This window comes from Diadema antillarum, unplaced genomic scaffold (genome assembly GCF_040938485.1).
Source record: "Diadema antillarum isolate AM-2024a unplaced genomic scaffold, OU_Dant_1.0 scf00000156, whole genome shotgun sequence".
Lineage (NCBI taxonomy): Eukaryota > Metazoa > Echinodermata > Echinoidea > Diadematoida > Diadematidae > Diadema > Diadema antillarum.
The window spans coordinates 425,484-446,130 of NW_027271045.1; the positions used below are offsets into that span (position 1 = coordinate 425,484).

At 41.3% G+C, this 20,647-nt stretch overlaps 1 protein-coding gene across 1 annotated transcript; it reads right to left on the reverse strand.

The window, feature by feature from the left end:
• Positions 1-2,014: 2,014 nt before the first annotated feature.
• On the reverse strand, positions 2,015-12,202 carry LOC139722069 (uncharacterized). Its single transcript, XM_071633390.1, has 5 exons — positions 12,151-12,202; positions 10,067-10,221; positions 4,550-4,672; positions 3,701-3,818; positions 2,015-2,214 (listed from the first exon to the last, which is right to left on the reverse strand). Exons 1-5 carry the CDS (start codon positions 12,200-12,202, stop codon positions 2,015-2,017), a joined length of 648 nt encoding a protein of 215 aa, XP_071489491.1.
• Between the last annotated feature and the right edge of the window lie 8,445 nt (positions 12,203-20,647).

Sequence of the window (20,647 nt, forward strand, 5' to 3'; positions counted from 1 at the left end):
TGAGATGTTTTTATCTGCTTTTATCAGGTCCAAAACATATTTAGCTTTGCCTCGTACGTTTCAGATTGTTCCAGTGGTACTATTGGGTGGATAATTCTTATCAACAGCCTCTGTAATGTGCATTATTTGCATATTGTAGAATACCGATGCAAATAGTGAATAGACACAAGTGCAATGGTACAAGATTTCACCACAGGTGAAAGATAGAGGCCCTCTTTTTGACGAGGTGAAGCCGAGTTGAATGAATAATTAGCACAAAACAGAAAAAAATATATTTTCTATCACATTATATAACCATATAATCTTGTGCTTGTCATCCAGCTCAATGTTAAGGCAAAATTTTGCAGCAATCACGCCATTGGCAGATGAAATCTGAAGGGGGGGGGGGGGTCAAACAGACACCCCCCTTCAGACTGAAGGAACACACACCCTTACAAAGGAGATTTGTGTCAAATGCATTGTGACTTACAAAAATTTGTAGTTAAAACAAGAAACAAACAAACAAGCAAACAAACAAACAAACAGCAAATTAACCTTCGATATGGGCAGGGGAGGCAATTTTGTTTTGTTTTGTTTTAGTGTTGTAGCTTGCCTGGCAACAAATGTTCAAAAGGGGCCAAATTTACAGGTGTGTAAGACTGATGAGAGAATGCAACCATGCATAGAAAGAAAATATTGCATGCAAAAAATGTTTGTTTGACACAAGGATAATGACAGATACAGATTCATCACAATTTGATCAAAATCAGACTAATATAGAAAAAAAAAGCTTTATTTAGTTGGTTATCCTACTGCACACTGACTCCCTAAGAGACCTTAAAATAGCTAATCTGGTTTTACGACATATACATTCACAGTCATTTCATAATTTTGAAATGTGTATGAACTGAAAATTCCTATTTTTTTCCAGCAAAATTGCACAAAATTTTCTTAATGATAGCATGATTTCCCATCATTTAAATCATGCCCTTTCAATGATTACTTTGTTAGGAAATCATATACATTACATTAGGGATTGCTTATTAAAGGGATAGGATTTACACCAAATATCAAAACAAACAAACTAAAAAAAATTCTTGCATTGATTCACTTATAAATGTTAAACATGAAATTAGACCCGTACATTTTGTTGTCTTTTCCAAGGAAGCCAATGAATTACGACTTGCAGCATCAATACATTCCCTGAAGATTGCACTTGATATACATATTAAAGAATTCCTCATCTTACAACAAGATGTATAAATATATAATAGACACTGATTTGTATAAAAAAAAATAATGCACATCTTGGTATAGCAAATTTGATATTCTCTGATAATAGCACTTGGAATGACATATAAGTACTTTGAAGTTGACATTCATAAACTTGATAATTTCCTATTTGCAAAGATATTTGAACATCAAGCACCAACACCCTTATACAATGCATTCATTATCACTCTTCTTTGGTGATTTTGTGGCAAATCAGCAACTCCATTCTTTGAGGATCCATTCTGGCTCAGTGGATAAGATTAAAAGGCCACTCAGTGATATCTCCTTGGTCCCGGTCCACGAGCAGCAGCAGTTGCATATTCCTGTTGGCAAAATATTTTGTCTTCACTGCCTTGTTCTTCAGAGAGGACTTTGTAATACAGTATGCAATGCTGTTTACTAGTCACACGGTAATTTGCAAAAGGGTATGAAAGCATTTAACCCATTGAAGACTTGTCCCAAATATAATCAGGTAGGTGTCTATGGGAAATGTATGGTATAGCAAAATCAGCTCATCCTCAATGGGTTAAGTGCATCCTTAGTGGTCATGTAAAATACATTTGTACATTTGAATGCATCCTATTATCATCATACCATTATCCAGAGAAGGACTTGATTTCTAGGCCATCATCAAATCATTCCACAAAACGCTCCTGGATCATCAGAATTACATGAGTGCCTAACAAACCCTTCTGCAGAAGGCTGTCAGACCATCCAAATATATAGCAGAGTGATGGACAAACCGTTCCGCTCTCACGTCGTTTCAGGCTCGGGGCACTTCGTACCTCCTCCTGTCTTTACTCAGCAGCTGGCCGAATACGATGTTGTATGGGTGGACAAATTTTGTTGGCTGCTGGAAGCGATCCACCAGCTCTCTCTCCTCCATCGCCCACTTGAAGAGACCGCCCTCAAGGTTGTAGATGTGCATGTTTGACGGGAAACCGTGTGAAGAAGGCTTTGGAGCTGAGTGAGGATAGGAATAAAATGAGATATAACGGAACACAAGAAAAAATGCACAAGAGTTAATACGTTTTTGTGTGTGACAGATGTGTACCAGTGCCTCTTGCTGCTGTACTACTGTACAGCAACTACTATAATTGTGATCTTGAAGTTGTTTGCCTCTCCGTAATTTGTCTCAGCAACGAGTATCTTAAGTCCAATTCCATACTTTATTTAAGTTGACTTGAATAAATAGAGTTAAAATCAGATGAAAACAATTTGCAGATGTTTAGCTGAAATTACACTTGTCAAGTCTCATTTCAATATGAGAAAGTTGCAGAGTGTGCACAAATATTTGCTGCATTTACTTTTTCTTTAACATGAAATCAATAAGAATAAAATTTCACAAGTGAACCTCCATTGCTCAAGAATGACCACAGGCAGTACAATAGTTGCTGTCAACTTGGCTGGAGCAGTACCATTATACAAACAGTGAATGGTCACAAGTCCAATGGCACAAGATTTTGCGCGAGGTGAAAGATAGAGGAGCTCTATTCAACGAGGCGAAGTCGAGTTGAAAAGTGCGCCTCATCTTTCACCGAGTACGAAATCTTGTTCCATTGCACAAATAAAGACAATACACTATTTGCTAGAACATCAACAGATGTGGTTCACACAGACTCTTGAATTTAGCACAGAAATGGCAACTATTTTCTGTGAAAGACGAATGAGACACCACACAGTCAAAGTCACTGTGTACATACAGATGTAAAGCTGATCGGTTATAGTTGTTAAAAAAATGAGCGACAAAATAACGCACTTGTAAGCGTGCTTGTAATTGTTGAGTGCGCGCGGCAAATGTTTGTTTACTGTGACATCAGAGCCATGTGCTGGAAAAAAACTTGGGGGTCAATTGTGAGTTCAACTCGGGAGTCAGTGGAAATGGGTGACGTCAGAGATGCGCTATCCATTTTTTCTCAAACAAAAATTGCAAAGGGATATCTAGGAAGTGGGGAAGGGGGAAGATGGGGTTGAAAAACATGCTCAGCTAAGTATGATTTTTCTGTGCTGTTTCAAAGAGGGAACATTAGTGACCTGAAACATTCAAGACTGAAAGCTACTACATAGCTTGCATCTATTTTTTTTGCAGCATTTTATACATTGAGTTTCACGTTTGCAAAAGAGTGCAGTATACATACTATTAAATGTGGTATGAATCTTTAAGCCTCAATGGCCCAATTTCACAAAGGTCATTTGCATAAAATCCAGGGTTTAAATTTTATTCCAGCAGCGAAAACAGGGACGAAATAGGCATACTTTCATGTGTACGTATGTGTCAGCGTATGTTCATTATTGGGCGTCTGCTGGCATACACAATCTGTCCCGCATCTTCACACAGACAGAATTTTCACAATCTACCTTTGTGAATTGGGGACAATGCATTTTCAAAATGACAAAATGTATTTGATGAAAAACTTCACAGCAAAAGTTAAATAGTGCATGACCACACCTGTTTTTTTGTCATCCACTTCCAAACAACGCTGGAGCTTTTCTGCTAAAGCTGATGACCTGTAGCCCAGTGAGCAGTACATCACAACATGGATTGGTTCAGACCTTTCTCCTGATGGAAGAAGGATTATGGAAATATTATTGCTGTGCTTAATGGTCAGACACTTTCTATTTAGTGGGACATGCTTCTTAACCTATAATCTACCAATGATGCATTGAGTGATTTGAAGATTGCCATTTCAGTTGTTATAGTAAATGCAGACGGAAATCAAAACACCTTCTCATATAATGAAAATTATATTGTCAAGTCATCATTGCTACATCAGTTCAAAATTGATGAACTTATATCCTTCTATAATCATTCTGTGGGGTTTTACGTATCAGCAACTGCATAGGCCCATAAGTATGGTCAGGTACACTAGACATTCTTGAAGGCGTCAGCATATCAATCAGTATCAACTGCACCCATACAAACACAGATGCATCAAAACGTACTATTCAAGTGCAATAACTTACAATGCATGTAAGCTGTTGGAGTACTGACACAAAAAGCTCAACGGCGTAATACTGTGTGGGTAACAAAATGTTTATTGGAAATCTCTAGCAGTTGTTCATTCGTCCTCCATCATTAAGAAGTTTCCTGTTCTATCATTCTGAGGAACAGTCTGAGTGATCTACAATGTACCTCTACAAAATACTAGCTCAGGTAGAAACCTAATTTTCAAATTTGAGAAAATCAAAACAAACATTCCAGATGGGGGATCAACAAAACTTGGGATAAAGAGCAACTAACACATATGGAACTTACAAACATTCATTTCTGCATCATTCATGTGAAGGTCAACCTGACTTGCTCACCTGTGAGGTGTTCATGAACAGTTCTCCTGACGATGTCCATATTTTCAGTCCCTGGGTCTACCCTAACAACCGAAGGGATGTGGCTAATGCTGTACTCTTCTTCTGGCCGGACATCCTGGGAAGAGAAAAGACTGAATTAAAAGAAATGCCAGCTACTGATGACAAAGAATACAAGGATGAGAGATGGATCTGAACTACACATGTAGGGCAGGATGCTCCATGCCTACTTGCCCAGAGCAGTGGGAAATCACTGTTGGGCAAATAAAACAAATGGACCCTGGACTGTTCGTAAATAAAGAGCCTTCGGTCATATGCTCATACAGGCAGTCACATTGGAGAGATACTCTTTATATGAAATGTCCTCCCTTAATAAAGTAATGCTGGCATCTAACCTGACACCCAATTTGTTTATTTTCATTTTTAATTCTTTTATTTTTCTTTGCTGGCATGTCATATGGATATACAGTGCACTCCCGTTACAACGAATATGGTTATAACGAAATTTCGTTATAACGAAGTAAATCTTCTGGTCCCAAAATTATCACCATTAAAGTCTATGGCACAAAATTCGCTTATAACGAACACGGTTACAGCGAAATTTCCATTATAACGAAGTCTTCTCCGAGCGCCACAGACAAAGAAAAACAAAAGAAATGTGCTCCGTTATAACGAAATGCGAATTGCTTTCGAAAATACGTAGCGGAACAAGCATTCATAGCGTCTCTGCATGGGTGAACGCTTCACACCACTGTGTGTTCGCTCCTTGTGCCACACACACTTTCTGAATGGAACTTGCGTTTATTATTGTAATACAGTTATCCCATCACATTTCACATAGCTTTCCAGTGTATGATGAGTATTCAGCAAACATAATATGAGATATATGCGTGGTTCCTTGTTTTCGTTATATATTGTATTTGTTCGGTTATAACGAAATTTCGTTATAATGAAAGAAAACCACCGGTCCTGAGCATTTCGTTATAACGGGAGTGCACTGTATGGGCATATTGATGCCAACGTCAAGAAGGCTAACTCTGTTTGTGCCTTCCTCCGTGTAACTTCAGACACTGCAATCAGAAGATAAAGCAGGCCACCTATTTCACCTACATTCGTCCAGTTGTGGAGTATGCTGCAACAGCATGGGACCCACACACCAGAAAAAATGTGGACAAGATCGAGATGGTTCAGCAACGAAGTGCACGTTACGTGACTGGCAACTTCAAATGTCACAGCAGTGTCACCGCCATGCTAGACAGGTTACAATGGCCATCACTTGCTAGCAGGCGTCTACAAAGCCGTCTTGTAATGCTGTATCGCATCCGTTATGATCTGGTGGACATTGACTGGCAGCAATACCTACAAAAGTCAACATCTTCCACAAGAGGGCATGATTCCCGCTTCAGGACACCATTATGCACCAATCTGGTGTATAGCTCATCCGTCTTCCCCAGAACTGCCAGAGACTGGAACCACCTACCAGCAGACCCAGCTGACTCACCCTCCCTCGAGGCATTCAAGTCCTTCTTGAGGGAGACGTAACTGCAGCTCATGTATGAAATTATGGATTTTTACTTGCACTCCATGTATATATTTTGTAAATACACTACTTGTGGAATTTGACGGGTGGAGCACACATGCGGCTGCACACTCTCACACACTACAGGTCGTAATCTTCAAGCATGAAGCTGCACTTAACGGAAGAAAAAATAGATAGATGGATGGATAAAGGGTGACTTTACAGTAAATAGTTCATTCTGGGTGTGTCATTCTGGAAAGCCTCTTCAAGACTGCAGCTGAGCATACAAATTTTTTTTTTTCTTTTGAGTGGAGCGTACAAGGGGTAGAAAAACTTAACATAAATAAAGTTATGAAATGGGTTCAAGAATGTCGCCAATAGGAAGCGCTGAAATGAGTCATGTGTGCTTTGGTTATTCTAGTCCCATTGCACTGCGTGTTAAATCCTATTGCTGATCGTCTGTGCGCGCGGCGGCTCCTTTGAATTGCATGCATACGCGCTGTCAATCCTGTAAACAACTTCTAGTTTGGGCTGCCGGCCGCCGGCCTTTCTTCCCTTGTGCATAACATGTGTACGTGTGGCGTACGTATAGTCTTATACGTACAGTACAGTAGACCAAGCGTTGTGGGACCGGACGCGTACATGGAGTCACTTTGAAGGGCAAATCCAACGATTTAGCAGGTTAATTCTCACGCCGTTTTCAAAGTATGTTGTATAGTAGGCCTATATGAGGAGTCTATATCAAGTCTTCAAGGTAAAGGGTGCATATTCTATGTCAAATAAGTAAGTTTTCATGCGGGAACTTAAGTGTCCGGAAACCCAACCCCCCATCATACTTACTAAATGTATATGTGCGGGATTTCCGAGTGCGACGTGCGTAAATGTTTGGGACGAACATCTTCGGACGTCTTGACCCACAAAGGTACCATGCCGTCAATCCCTCGTTTGAGGCGAGTCCCCAACTGGGGCATACCCAAAGTGGGGTGCGTATTTTTGTCGTTTGGGAGTTGGGAGTCGAAGTACTTGTCCATTGCAAATAAACTTTCTGCTCAGGCGTGACAAACCTGGAGGCCAAGCCAGGGTTTGATGACTCCAGCAGCTGTCGTATTACGTAAGAGCATGATAAGGATATCTGCCTGTGGCAGACCATTCAAAGTGAACTCAATTTTCTCTATCCTTTCTAAAGTTTTCAATTTTATATTCTATTGAGAAATTCTATGGTCATCCATTTTACATTTCGAACGAAAAAAATTGACCCGTAAATAACGAAAATACAGGAATAAGAAGGAGAGCATTGCCAGTTTGCCGGTGCTGACAATGTGCTATTTGGCAGTGAGTTACAACGGGGAGGTGAGACTACCTCCCTGGTTACATCAGCCTGCTGACTGGATCATTGAGAAAGCAGCTGTCGTATTACGTAAGAGCATGATAAGGATATCTGCCTGTGGCAGACCATTCAAAGTGAACTCAATTTTCTCTATCCTTTCTAAAGTTTTCAATTTTATATTCTATTGAGAAATTCTATGGTCATCCATTTTACATTTCGAACGAAAAAAATCGACCCGTAAATAACGAAAATACAGGAATAAGAAGGAGAGCATTGCCAGTTTGCCGGTGCTGACAATGTGCTATTTGGCAGTGAGTTACAACGGGGAGGTGAGACTACCTCGCTGGTTACAATCAGCCTGCTGACTGGATCATGAGAAAGAGAGAGAGAGGGAGAGAGAGAGAGAGAGAGGGGGGGGGGGGGGGGGGGGGGGGGGGAGAGCGAGGCGGGAGAGAGGGAGGGAGAGGGGGGAGAGATGGGGGAGGGAGAAGGGGAGAGCAAAATGGAATGACAATAGTTCCGGTCACTACAGTACAGGCATGTTGGTAGCTCCATGGTACAGGCATGCTCTGTCTGCATACGCTGAATGTCTACACTCACACACACACACGTACACACACACACGCACCATGGAGCTACATGGCCCATGCCAAAACCAAAAAATCTCCTCCTCTCGCGGTGCCCCCCCCCCCCTCCTGTGGCGCTGTGGCGATGACTGATGCTTAGATTAGGCCAGGGTCAAGAAACAGGTGTTTTATATCTTTGACTTTAAGTCATTGATTGCCAAGATATGCACTGGCATAATTTACTGGGGTGTAGCCTCTTCAAACGAGAGATTTACGTCATGCGAGAAAAACGCTGAAAAATGCTGTTAGTTTTCGAATTTTCAACCCATTTTATAAAACAAATGATGCACAGGATTATTTCGTGGCGTTAGTGGAGGCGTATAGCTCACTCTCGGGTATTTAACTCGAGTGCACTATACGCCTTCACTAACGCACTCTATCCTGTGCATCATTTGTATATTATAAAATGGGTTCAAGAATGTAGCCAATTGGAAGCGCTGAAATGAGTCACGTGTGCGTGCATTATTTTCTTCAGGTATGCACTAAGAAGAGTCTCTCTTCCACCTCCCTGGCCTGACGTACGTCACAATGTTTTACACTAGCAGTGCGCACTCAATCAGTTGTTACAAGTGCGTCACGCGCTACTATACGTGCTGTCAATCCTGTAAACAACTTCTAGTTCGGGCCGCGGGCTGCCACAACAGCCGGCGGCCTTTCTTGTGCATAACAGTACGTGGCGTACGTATACTCTTATACGTACGTACAGTACTTATGTGCGGGATTTCCGAGTGCGACGTGCGTAAATGTTTGGGACGAACATCTTCGGACATCTTGACTTTTGAGCGAGTGCTACATGTAGCTGACTGGTATTGACCCACAAAGGTACGTGAATAATGCTGTTAGTTTTCGACCCATTTTATAAAACAAATGATGCACAGGATTATTTCGTGGCGTTAGTGCGCCTCGTGCATGTCGCACCATTGTCAATACTCTCGAGGGCGCCGCACCTTCACTAACACACTCTATCCTGTGCATCATTAGTATAATAGTAGTACGCGGGTAATTAAGTGTGTACGTGTGAGCTGCATGCAGCATGCATGCAGCACGCACAAATTCCATTTTATAAAATGGGTTCAAGAATGTAGCCAATTGGAAGCGCTGAAATGAGTCACGTGTGCGTGCATTATTTTCTTCAGGTAAGCACTAAGAAGAGTCTCTCTTCCACCCCCCTGGCCTGACGTACGTCACAATGTTTTACACTAGCAGTGCGCACTCAATCAGTTGTTACAAGTGTGTCACGCGCTACTATACGCGCTGTCAATCCTGTAAACAACTTCTAGTTCGGGCCGCAAGCTGCCACAACAGCCGGCGGCCTTTCTTGTGCATAACAGTACGTGGCGTACGTATACTCTTATGCGTACGTACAGTACTTATCAGTGTGCGGGATTTCCGAGTGCGACGTGCGTAAATGTTTGGGACGAACATCTTCGGACATCTTGACTTTTGAGCGAGTGCTACATGTAGCTGACTGGTATTGACCCACAAAGGTACGTGAATAATGCTGTTAGGTTTCGACCCATTTTATAAAACTAATGATGCACAGGATTATTTCGTGGCGTTAGTGAAGGTGCGGCTCACTCTCGAGTATTGACAACGGTTGCAAACATGCACTCGGCTGCGCCTCGTGCATGTCGCACCATTGTCAATACTCTCGAGTGCGCCGCACCTTCACTAACACACTCTATCCTGTGCATCATTAGTATATTATCAGTTTATACACATTTGCTGCACATTTTCATAAACAAGTCCTGAATTTGTGATGTCATGACCTTTTCCATTCAGTAGAAGCAATTATGGGCACAGGACCACATTTGGATGTCTAAAGGCATTTACTGATAGAATAACTTTGATTTTTTACATTGTGGGAAAAGCTACTATCATAACCGCATTGCATTTGTTTTGTGTTGTTTTGTTTTTGTTGTTTATTCTTGCAAAATGTTAAATCACTAGAAGTTACACTTGATTCAGTCTTGGCCAAATTTCAACATATATCAGAAAGATTCAAATAATTTGTATATACTAGTTTGCCTAAGTACTTACTATCACAACAAGTCTCCTCTCCTTAGCATTTTCCTGCCTCTCAATGAGATCTGCAAGGTCCTCCGTGGAGATGCCGCTGACCCTTGGGAATCTCTTTTTAACCCCACTCATGACCACCTGGAAGCCTAGAGAGGGAGTGGACGACGATTGACCACCTGTTGGAATTTTGGTAGGTAAATATGGAAACATTGCGATTAAATTAACAGGAATATGACATGAATAATTCAAGGCATTTGTAATGTGTCTGTTATGTTGTTATTGTTTTCCTGCTGAAAATGGTGACTGCATGTACCATGTCTACAGTACGATCAGGGAGATGTCTATGCTAAAGAAGGAGAAGGTTATGACATAGCTGATGTTCATAGTTTGATAAGGTGTGGTCTGTGGGGGAGGGACTGCATGAGCTGTCGGTCACAAAGTTTTAACTTTTCTAGCCCTTGGCAGCCCTGTTCATTGTGTCACAATCTACTTTTTCATTTCTGCTTGTTTTTGTATTTGATTTCATTTCTTGTCATGCTGAATCGAAATTGTTTATATCTTAGTGTTTATAGTGACCATGTGTGTACTGTTGTTTACGTTTACAAGTCACAGAAAAGATGTCTGGAAGTGGAATGCTCAACAGAATGCATCAAATTAACCAGAAAAGCACTCGGAGGAAGACCTCCACGAAGCAGCTACATGTATTTCCATCCATACAGGCATGCTGAAAAATCACCTTTTTTTTTTTTTTCAAATGATAAAAAACCTTAAGCCTTTCTGTCATGTCTACCGGTACTTGTTTTGTACCTATCATCATCAGCTTTAATACTGCACACTGTGCCGCCTTGACTCGCGTGTACGCTCAGTGTGCGTAGATCTATGCATATGTAAATCTGAAATATGTACTTCCTTGTTGTTGGTCCTCCTTGTCAATGATAATCCTTTAAACAATAAAAACAACAAAAAACACAACAACAACAAAAACCCAGATCCAGATCAGATGGGTACCTGGATCAAAATTGGACCAAAATTGAATCATCTAACCTATTCCTTGTTTACTATCACATCAGTTTTCTGTGGAAGTTCATCCAACTGCATTCACAACTTATTTTGCAAAGAGGCAAAAGGACAAACAAACCAGTGCCAACTAAACTATAATTTAGGCCTAGGGCCTATAGCAAAATACCAAGGGTTGATCTCCCGGAGCCAAATTTGACCACACACAAACGCATAGGTTTTTTTTTTTACATGTAGCAGGCTGTCAAATTTTGAACGGTGCTATGGTCGAATCATGGGCAGCTTGCTTTAATAACCTCCTGATGAAGGTACAATTAAAGATTCTTCATAGACTATAGGAGTATAAACTATCATAGGTTCCATCAGTATCAATTCTATAAAGTAGAGGTCTACCTCCGGTTAGACCAGAATTCTATAGTAACATTTGCATTGATCCTTGTCCTACTTAGACTGCAGGCTTTCCACAGTGATTTGCCAGACAGAAGTAAATAGGTCCAGATGTCCAGACTAGCAAGGCTAGCACTGCACTACACAAACCACGGTCCATGGAACTCCTAAGTTCCTAATCCTGGTCCCGCGCAGTCTCGCATGCCCATCGCCGCACGTGCGTACACGAAGGGTTCTGCCATACAGGTGCTGCAGGAACGGCGCCACAGGAAGAGTACCATACTTTTGTGACCTTTGGCCTTGGCCCTGACCTTGGAGTTTTGGGGCTGGCAGCCGCCACAGGACAGTAGGAATCAGGACAGTCTCCGAGCAGGATGCCAACACTTGTTGTTCAACAAGATCTTCACCTCAGACTTGGTGTAGAGTAAAAGCCCCAATTTTCGGACACTTAAGCTTTTTTGCAATATTTATTCAACTCAAATAATTTTCCACAAAATGAAATCTATAATAATGTTTGTTACATATATCAAACTAATTTTTCCCAATATTGATTTTGTTAAACCGATCATAAAATTTCACAAAATCCCCAAATATTATCACCTTGTCAATTCCCCAAAATTCGCACAGCTTCTCCAAAATCCGGACACGCGTGCAATGTCAGTACGCATACAAGGCCGCTGAAAAATACGCGCGCGCCATACCTTGTTGACGCAAGGTTGCATTGGGGATGTTTTGGGGCCTCTGCACTTGCATTCAGCCCCTGTACATTTATTCACTGCATCGGCACGTACGGAGATTTTGTTTTTTATTTGTGTTTTTGAGGATACCATCACACTCTGAGCTTGCGATAAGCGAAAAATCTCGCAACGGAACGGCGTAATTTTTCGATTTTTAGTGCTTTTTCGGCGACCCCGATTCTTTACACGGGCCCTAATTTGCGCGCACTTTGGAAAAGTTGCGGCGATTCCGCGTTTTTGACGGCAAAATTCGGGATTTTAGATGGATTTTTGGAGGTGACTCGGGCATTTTCGTGTGGTGAACGAGTGTGCTAGTATGTGAAACGATGTGATATGCTTGTGCTGTTACAGTCGACTTTGCTGCCTTGTGATAAGTGGTAAGGCCAAGTAAAAAAAGAAACCAGTTTCTCGTCCTCGCGCGCATCGATTTTGGCCGCCGCATCGATTTTTTTACTATTTACTATTTTCAAAATGGCGCTGAAAATACCAAGAAATTCATAATTCTCGTCCCTGCCCGCTCCCCGCCCGCATCGATTTTCAGTTGCCGCATCGACTTGTTTGATATTTCACTATTTTTTCGGCTGCCGAAAAAAAAAAATCGACAATTCACCTACCAATCGTGATGTCTCATTTCTAATTACGCCTTGCGTCCTCTACTTAGCTGTAGTACAGTTGTAGCTTCTGTAGTGCGTATGTAATAACGCATGCATTTCACACCGCGAGCTCGGCAAGAAGGAATGACCCATGTACAAAGCAGTTGAACTGTAGTTGGATGGGCGCGGGCGGGCGCGGCCTGGGCTGTGATGTACAGCGCACTCGGTACGTCGTGATGTAGACAGGACGTTGAGCACCTGTACATTTTTCTAGTGCTGTTGCTCGCTGCCCGCTTCATGTGCTGCTAGATTGATTGCGCAATGTAACCACATAATAGAGGAGACCAGCCAGCCAGCATAGCATGCGCGCGTTCTGGAGCTGGAAAAAAAAATCGTGGAGTGCAGTGATGGAGAGAACCGATCTCAAGCGCACGTGTGCACAGCGAACGGCTTTAAATACCAGAGCTGCCAACCTTTGGAAGCACAAATTAGTAGTCAGCAGCTCCAAAATTCGTATTTTTCTACCAGAATTCTTATTTTTTCAATCTCCCTCTTTTTGCTATTTTGAATTAAACTCGTCGACTTATGAGGCCTACAGGCTCTAAACATAACGTTATGACACATGCCGAAGCATCGAGCTTGTCACCAGCACGATAAAGATGCCAAACTACGCAATGTTCAGCGTTGATTGATTGTTTTCTCGCAATGAATGTGTACAAGTGCAAGTATGTACCTCCAAAAACTTGCTGGGCTGATTATGGAAGCTTCCACTATCTAGCAGGGGACGGGGAATGCTTTCATCTTCTCAAGAGAGCTTCTTTGTGAGCGGATGCAATACTCTGTTCCGTGTTTCCAATTATCGTTTACTATGAAAACATAATCATGCGTTGTTTTCAGGCTTTTTTCATTTTATTGGATTTTAAACATCAGTATTTTCCGAAGTTTTCCCCTGACTGGAATCGGAAAGTCTGCTATAACGATGATCGCAAAATGCCGCGCTGTGTGTGGAAGCGCCGATGTGCAAACACGTGGCTTCACTTTCGAGTTTAAAGGAATGCGCCATGTGCTGTTCGATGAATCGAATGCGCCATCAGAGCTGAGCTGAATGGCTTGTTTACGGTAAACATGCAGTTTACGTTCGATACGAAGAAATCATTACGTCTTTCACGAGGGAAAAACACACAAAACAAACGAACAAACAAAATACACCCACGAACGAATGTTGATAGCCAAAACTTTGAAAAGTAATAGGCAGTTTTGATGAGCGTGAACTGAAATTGTCATTACACGTTGTATTTTGCTGTTTATATCACTGCTGCTTCTTGGTAGCACTGTAATGATGGCCATGGAAGAAATGAAGGGAGATATGACTTACCAGCACAGGTACATGTTTTACTACATAATCATGTAGTTTTGGTATACAATCATTCATCATCCAAATGATGAGTGATTATCAAATGTCTTTTTAGAACATGAAGAAACATCTTTAAATGTTTAATGTTATAATGCCATATCAGTATCATTTTGACATCCATCTGCAATTGAACAAGCCAGTTTCCAGTTGAATGTGCTACAATTGTACTATGAAGAAATGCAGATACAGTAAACCTCGGATAAGTCGACGTCGAGTGAGTCGAAAATCACTTAACTCGAAGCAAAATGAAAAGTCCCGATTTTTCCCTATGTGTTTTTTCTAAGAAATATTTGGATAAGCCGAAGTGCGAGAGTCGAATTTCGGCTGTGTCGAAGTAAAACATTCAGTCCCTTTTGTACAAAATACACGTAGTTTACATCGCTTGAGCCGAAGAAAATTTCTCTGGCATTCTCATTACATTTAGAGGAGAATAAAAAATCGGCATGTCGCAGAACCCCGTCCCTGACCTGCTGCAGGTAAGCATGCACACTCACCGTACTGCTCCGCACGCATGTCGAATACATACACATGTATACATGTATACACACAGCACATCGATCCATACTTTATCCATACACACAGCACATCCATACTTTATCCATGTCAAGCCAGAACTCCTTGGTCAACCAATCGCTGCTTTAATATTTTAGTGACAGGCCAAGTGGGTGGAGCTTGTTTGTGCGTGCCCGGCTGGCTGTATAGTTTTGTTCAATGGAGTTGGGATGGGCCTGGGAGAGTGTTTGTCTCATGGTAGGTTTATGGCTACCTATGTTGCACCATGGACATAGCACATGCACGTTGCCACATTAGCGCAGACATTCTCAGAACTACGTTTAACTACACTAGTATTGATACAAATTCCATGTTCAATTTAGAACAAAATAAGAACATTATCTTCAAGAACAGACAAATTTGAATGCAAACACACACACGCAAGCACACACACACACACACATGCATGCAAATGTACTATAATACATGTACATAACTGTGAGTCGAAAAAAAATCGACTCTCGCGAGAGTCGAAGTTCACTTAAGTCGACGCATTTTTGTCAGTCCCGAGAGCTTCGACTCATGCGAGGTTTACTGTACATACCAGCTGTGTGGACTCAAAAAGTCACAAACACAAATGATAAATAAAGCAGTGTTTTTAATATCATGGAATTAATTTCAGTCGTACATTTGTTGAAAGACATGCACGTTTTATACCTGTTTCAATTAATAGCACAATACATCAGAATTGCAAGTACACTGGTATCAGAAATGCCATTACAACACTAAACACCAGTATTAAGATGGTCATTTTCCCTTGACATCTGTAGTGGAAAGAAAAAGCAAATGTATTTCTGCATGCATGAAGTTTCGTTTCAAGTACTGAGTATGGTACATACATCTATTTGTTTGAAAATGTACAGAGTGCAGACAAGACGTACACTTGGGACCTGGTCTCTCATAACACAGCTACCAGAGTGATATTTCATTTCATAGATTCGATACAGAAAATAGTAAAGCCCTCTCTCGTTACCTTTCTCAGAATTACCGGACGAGAAACACATATTACTTTCATTTTGACAATCCTCGAAAAAATAGTAAGATATCAAATAGTAAGGGCCTCCCTCATCGCCTTGCTCAAAAAACCCGGACGAGAAACTACTTTCTTTTTTTACTTGGCCTAAGTGTCCGGATATTGGAGGCCGGCCGAAAATTGGGGTTCTTACTCTAGACTAGTCAGGCAGTTAAGATTAAGATGGTACATTGAGATTATACTATGGATGTACACTTACGTGTACTGTAGTAGCTAGAAATAGGACTCTAAGAGAATATCACGACATTGAACGTAGTACCCGGTAGCCTATTAATGATAGCGACGGTTTTACAAAGTAAATTAACAATAGCCGGGTTCACACGTACACCAATTAGCGGGATACAAATCTCGAGATTTGCATCGCGATCGTCATCCCGAGTTTTTTGCACGTGTGGACAGAAAAAACCCGAAAATTAGCGGGATAAGCATCGCGATGCTAATCCCAAGAAATCTTGCGCTGGTTCGTCAATTAGCGGGATAATTGGCCGCGCGCTGGTACGTGTGAACGGTCGGGATTACAATCTCGAGTTTTTATATCCCATCATGCAATGCGCACATCACAACAGCGAGGCCTCTGCGAAGAGGTCCTTCACCTCTTTGGAGAACAATAACAACAGCGCGCGAACCACACAACTGACGCGTAAAAGACAATGGACAAAGGTAAGTGCGCACAGGCAGTGATCGAGAAGGGCGCTGTGTGACCAAGTTTGCAGGCTTTGCTGTTATCTCTATCGGCAATTAGCGAGATAATTTGGTACGTGTGGACGCTCGCCAAATTAGCGGGATACCGATCGCGATCGCTATCCCGCTAATTTGGTACGTGTGGACGCTCGCAAAAAAACTCGGGATGAGCATCGCGATCGTCATCCCGCTAATTTGTACGTGTGAACCCGGCTAATGTAGCGCTCCGACCAACCACCACCGTATCCGGGCACTTACCCCCTGGGCAACTACCCTCCGGATAACTACCACCCGGATAATTACCCCCCAGGTCTATTCCCCCTTAGGGCAACTACCCCCCGGACAACTACCCTCCCAGGGCAATCACCCTCCAGGGCCATTACCCCCTAGGAAAACTACCACCCGGTCATCTACCCTCCTAGGGCAACTACCCCCAAGGGCAATTACCCCTAGGACATCTACCCCCCGGATAACTACCCCCTGGGTAACTACCCCCTGGATGACTACCCCCCGGGTAACTACCCCCCAGATAACTACCACCCGGATAACTACCCCCTGGATAACTACCCCCCGGATAACTACCCCCTGGATAACTACCCCCCGGAGAACTACCCCCTGGGTAACTACCCCCCGGAGAACTACCCCCGGATAACTACCCCCCGGATAACTTCCCCCCGGATAACTACCCCCCGGATAACTACCCCCCGGATAACTACCCCCAGGATAACTACCACCCGGATAATTACTCCCCGGATAACTACCCCCAGGATAACTACCACCCGGATTACTACCCCCCCCCCCCCATTAACAATACCCCGAACCCCCCGCCCCCTCCTGATACTTACCTACTGGACAACCCTCCCTCCCCGCCCCCCGAAAGTTACCACCCGTCGTATATTTTCCATAAGTTCATAACACCATATCAGAAGATGCACCTTTCTCTTACACTGTCATCACTCTTTTGGCTTGTCATTTATTTTCTACCGTTATAACACATGATAGACGATAAACATAAGAAAAGGAGAGTTGATTTCACTGCAATTCATATTCCCTTAACATTAGCGAGGGACTCTTCGATATAAAGCCATAATTTCTGATAGGATCCGGGCACGGTTTTATGAAAGTTATCAGTCCTGACAAGCTGTCAGTTCCACACAATTACCAATCGTTGTAGGTCGATCAAAGCAGGTCCATGGTAACAAGTCAGTGACTCGAGCTTATCAATCAAGCAGAACCCATGGTTTTATTGAAATGATTAGATACTAACAAGATGTCATAACTGGCAACTTTTATCAAAAGGTGCCCTAATCTGTCATGAGAGTAAAATTACAGCTTGTTTTACATACAAGTAGAATTGTGCTAGTTTTCAAATTAAATGTTCTCGACACTTTAAGAGGAAATCCAGTTCAAATATAAGTTAGTCTCATTAGAAAGAGTAAAATATTACGAGTTTAACGGTATTTTTTTTTTTTACAAAACACCCCTAGTTGTTAACGAAGTCTTTTGTCCTGCACCCTCTTTTTGAATAGATCTAGGGAGAGTTGTAGTTGACAGAATCCTTTTTACATTATAGGGCTGCTCTGTTTTATCCCGGCCATTTCAAGAGTATTTTTTTTCTCAAAAAATTGAATCCTTCTTGGAATAACATGCTCTTTAATATTTCGTAAGGGGTTTCTAATTATCTCACCCAAAAGATGTTTAAAACCTGAAGTTAGGTCTCGACCAAAACCAGACGATATGAAAAAATGTTGGGTTTTTTTTCAATTCAAATAGCTAATGTGTTCGAAAATAACAATGAGAGACGTAATTTTCTGGGGGAGAGTTATTGTAAGAGGGGTGATTGTTTGGAGCCTAATTTTAATAAGGAGTAATTGTCAAGGGAGGTAATGTTCTGCAGTGATCATACCAAGGAGGTGACAATCTCTTCCCACATCCTTGATATACTAGTTGTTAATATGCCCAATAATGCAGTAGGGCAATTCTGAAATGAGCGTTAACGGTATAACAGTAAAATAGTTACAAAATTGATGAAACAATGCAAAGAAAGCAAATTAAGACAGAGACGAAGTACACAAATAAAGATACAGTGCACTCCCGTTACAACGAACACGGTTATAACGAAATTTCGTTATAACGAAGCAAAACTTCTGGTCCCAAAATTATCGCCATTAAAGTCTTTGGTACAAAATTCGCTTATAACGAAGACGGTTATAACAAAATTTTCGTTATCACGAAGTCTTTTCTGAGCGCCTATGACAAAGAAAAACAAAAGAAATGCGCTCCGTTATAACGAAATGCGGATCGCATTCCAAAATGCGTAGCGGAACAAGCATTATTAAAGCGTCTCTGCATGAGCGAACGCATCATTAAATGTTCACTCCGTGTATCACGCACAGTTTCCGAGGGGAACTCGCGTTGTTGTAATAAAATAATTTGAATTCAGATAAGGTTTGTTTCATTGTTCCAAAGTCCTTTAATACAAAACACACAGATTCTGATACAACTAAATGTCCGTTAGTTCGGAAATGAAAGAGGGTTTGTTATTAAGCACATTTTGGCGTTATTCCAAAGGTTCGTTAATTCGATAATAAAATATGGTCCTTATTCTTATTCTTATACGGTTCGTATATGATAGGAATTCAAAACGTTCGTTAATCGGAACATTACAAAAAGTATCGTTAATCCATGGTGGAAAAAGGAGAGTACACTAACAAAACTTAAGAATTGCAATCTTTATAATCGTCTTAAGATAAATAAATCTTCGAAATAACTAACCTTTCTCATCTTTTTTTTTCATTAACAAAATTTCTTCGGAATAACGAACCTTATTTCATTTTCGGATGAAAAAGCCTTCGGAACAACGGACTTTCTGACTAGTGAACCTTTTTCTTTTTTTTTTTTGATTTATAAACCTTCAGAATGACGAACCTCATTTCATTTTCAGATCAACGAACCTTCGGAAAATGAACAGTATATTATTTTGATCTAGATTATGAACTTTCGGAATGATGATTCTGCGGAAATGCGAACCTTCACATAAACAAACCATCGGAATCCCGGGAATGGCGAAACTTCGGAATAAGGAGTCTTCGGAGTAACGTACTTTAGTAAGAAAAGAACCTTTGGAATAGCGAACTGTAACCAAATCCTACACCGTCATTTTCTACACATGTGTGACAACACAAACAACTTTATGCTCTTTTTAAAATGTAATATTTAAACGAAATTAAAAAGGTATTCTCCCATTTCACATAGCTTTCCAGCGTATGATGAGGATTCAACAAACAAAATTTTTTTATGCGTGGTTTCCTTCTTTTCGTTATACATTGCATATTATATTTGTTCGGTTACAACGAAATTTCGTTAAAACGAAAAAGAAAAACTGCCGGTCCTGAGCATTTCGTTTTAACGGGAGTGCATTGCACATGAACACACACGAGATAAATCCCTTGTAATGAGAGAAAGAGGAAAGGTGAGTTATGAATGACAGGAATAGACTACCTTCACAGTGGACAGAGAAAAGCGAGAGGGAAGAGGAAGATGATGGGTCAAAACCAGGGCACGTGAGGCATGAGATATAAGCTCCTCAAAATAAAGAAGTGTTACATGGAGTTGTGGTAAACGATAGACAATTGTGGTTAAAAAATATTGCAAAAAGTTTAACTCATTCTGAAGTGTAACAATTCTTCAAAATGTCTTTAGTTCAATGGTAAAGGCATTCAAACTTAAAACTTCTTTTATACTATACTATCAAGAGAAATCCGAAATTTCGGAACAGTAAAAGAAAATACAGATTTAGCGAAAATAGTTTGGTTAAAGGCATTGACATTTACTGGATTACCGGGTAGGATATGAAGGGACAGCTTCGTTTTTTATGAACATAGAGTCAAAATACAGAGGGAGAAATTAAGCTTTTACATAAATTGTCCTAAGTGCAAACGATACAAATCGTAAATCTTTAAGATGTTGTTTTCATAAAATGATGTATCAGTATGGCATCTCCGTGATTCCTGGCAAATAATACAAAGAACTTCGTTTCCTGTAGTAATGATATTCTTTTTATTAAAGGTAAGATGGGGGGGGGGGGGGGGGCAATGACCCGGGAGGTAGTTACCCAGGGGGTAATTGGCGTGGTGCACTGTCCTGGGGTAATTTTCGTCTTGATAGTTATAGGGGAGGGGGAGTTGT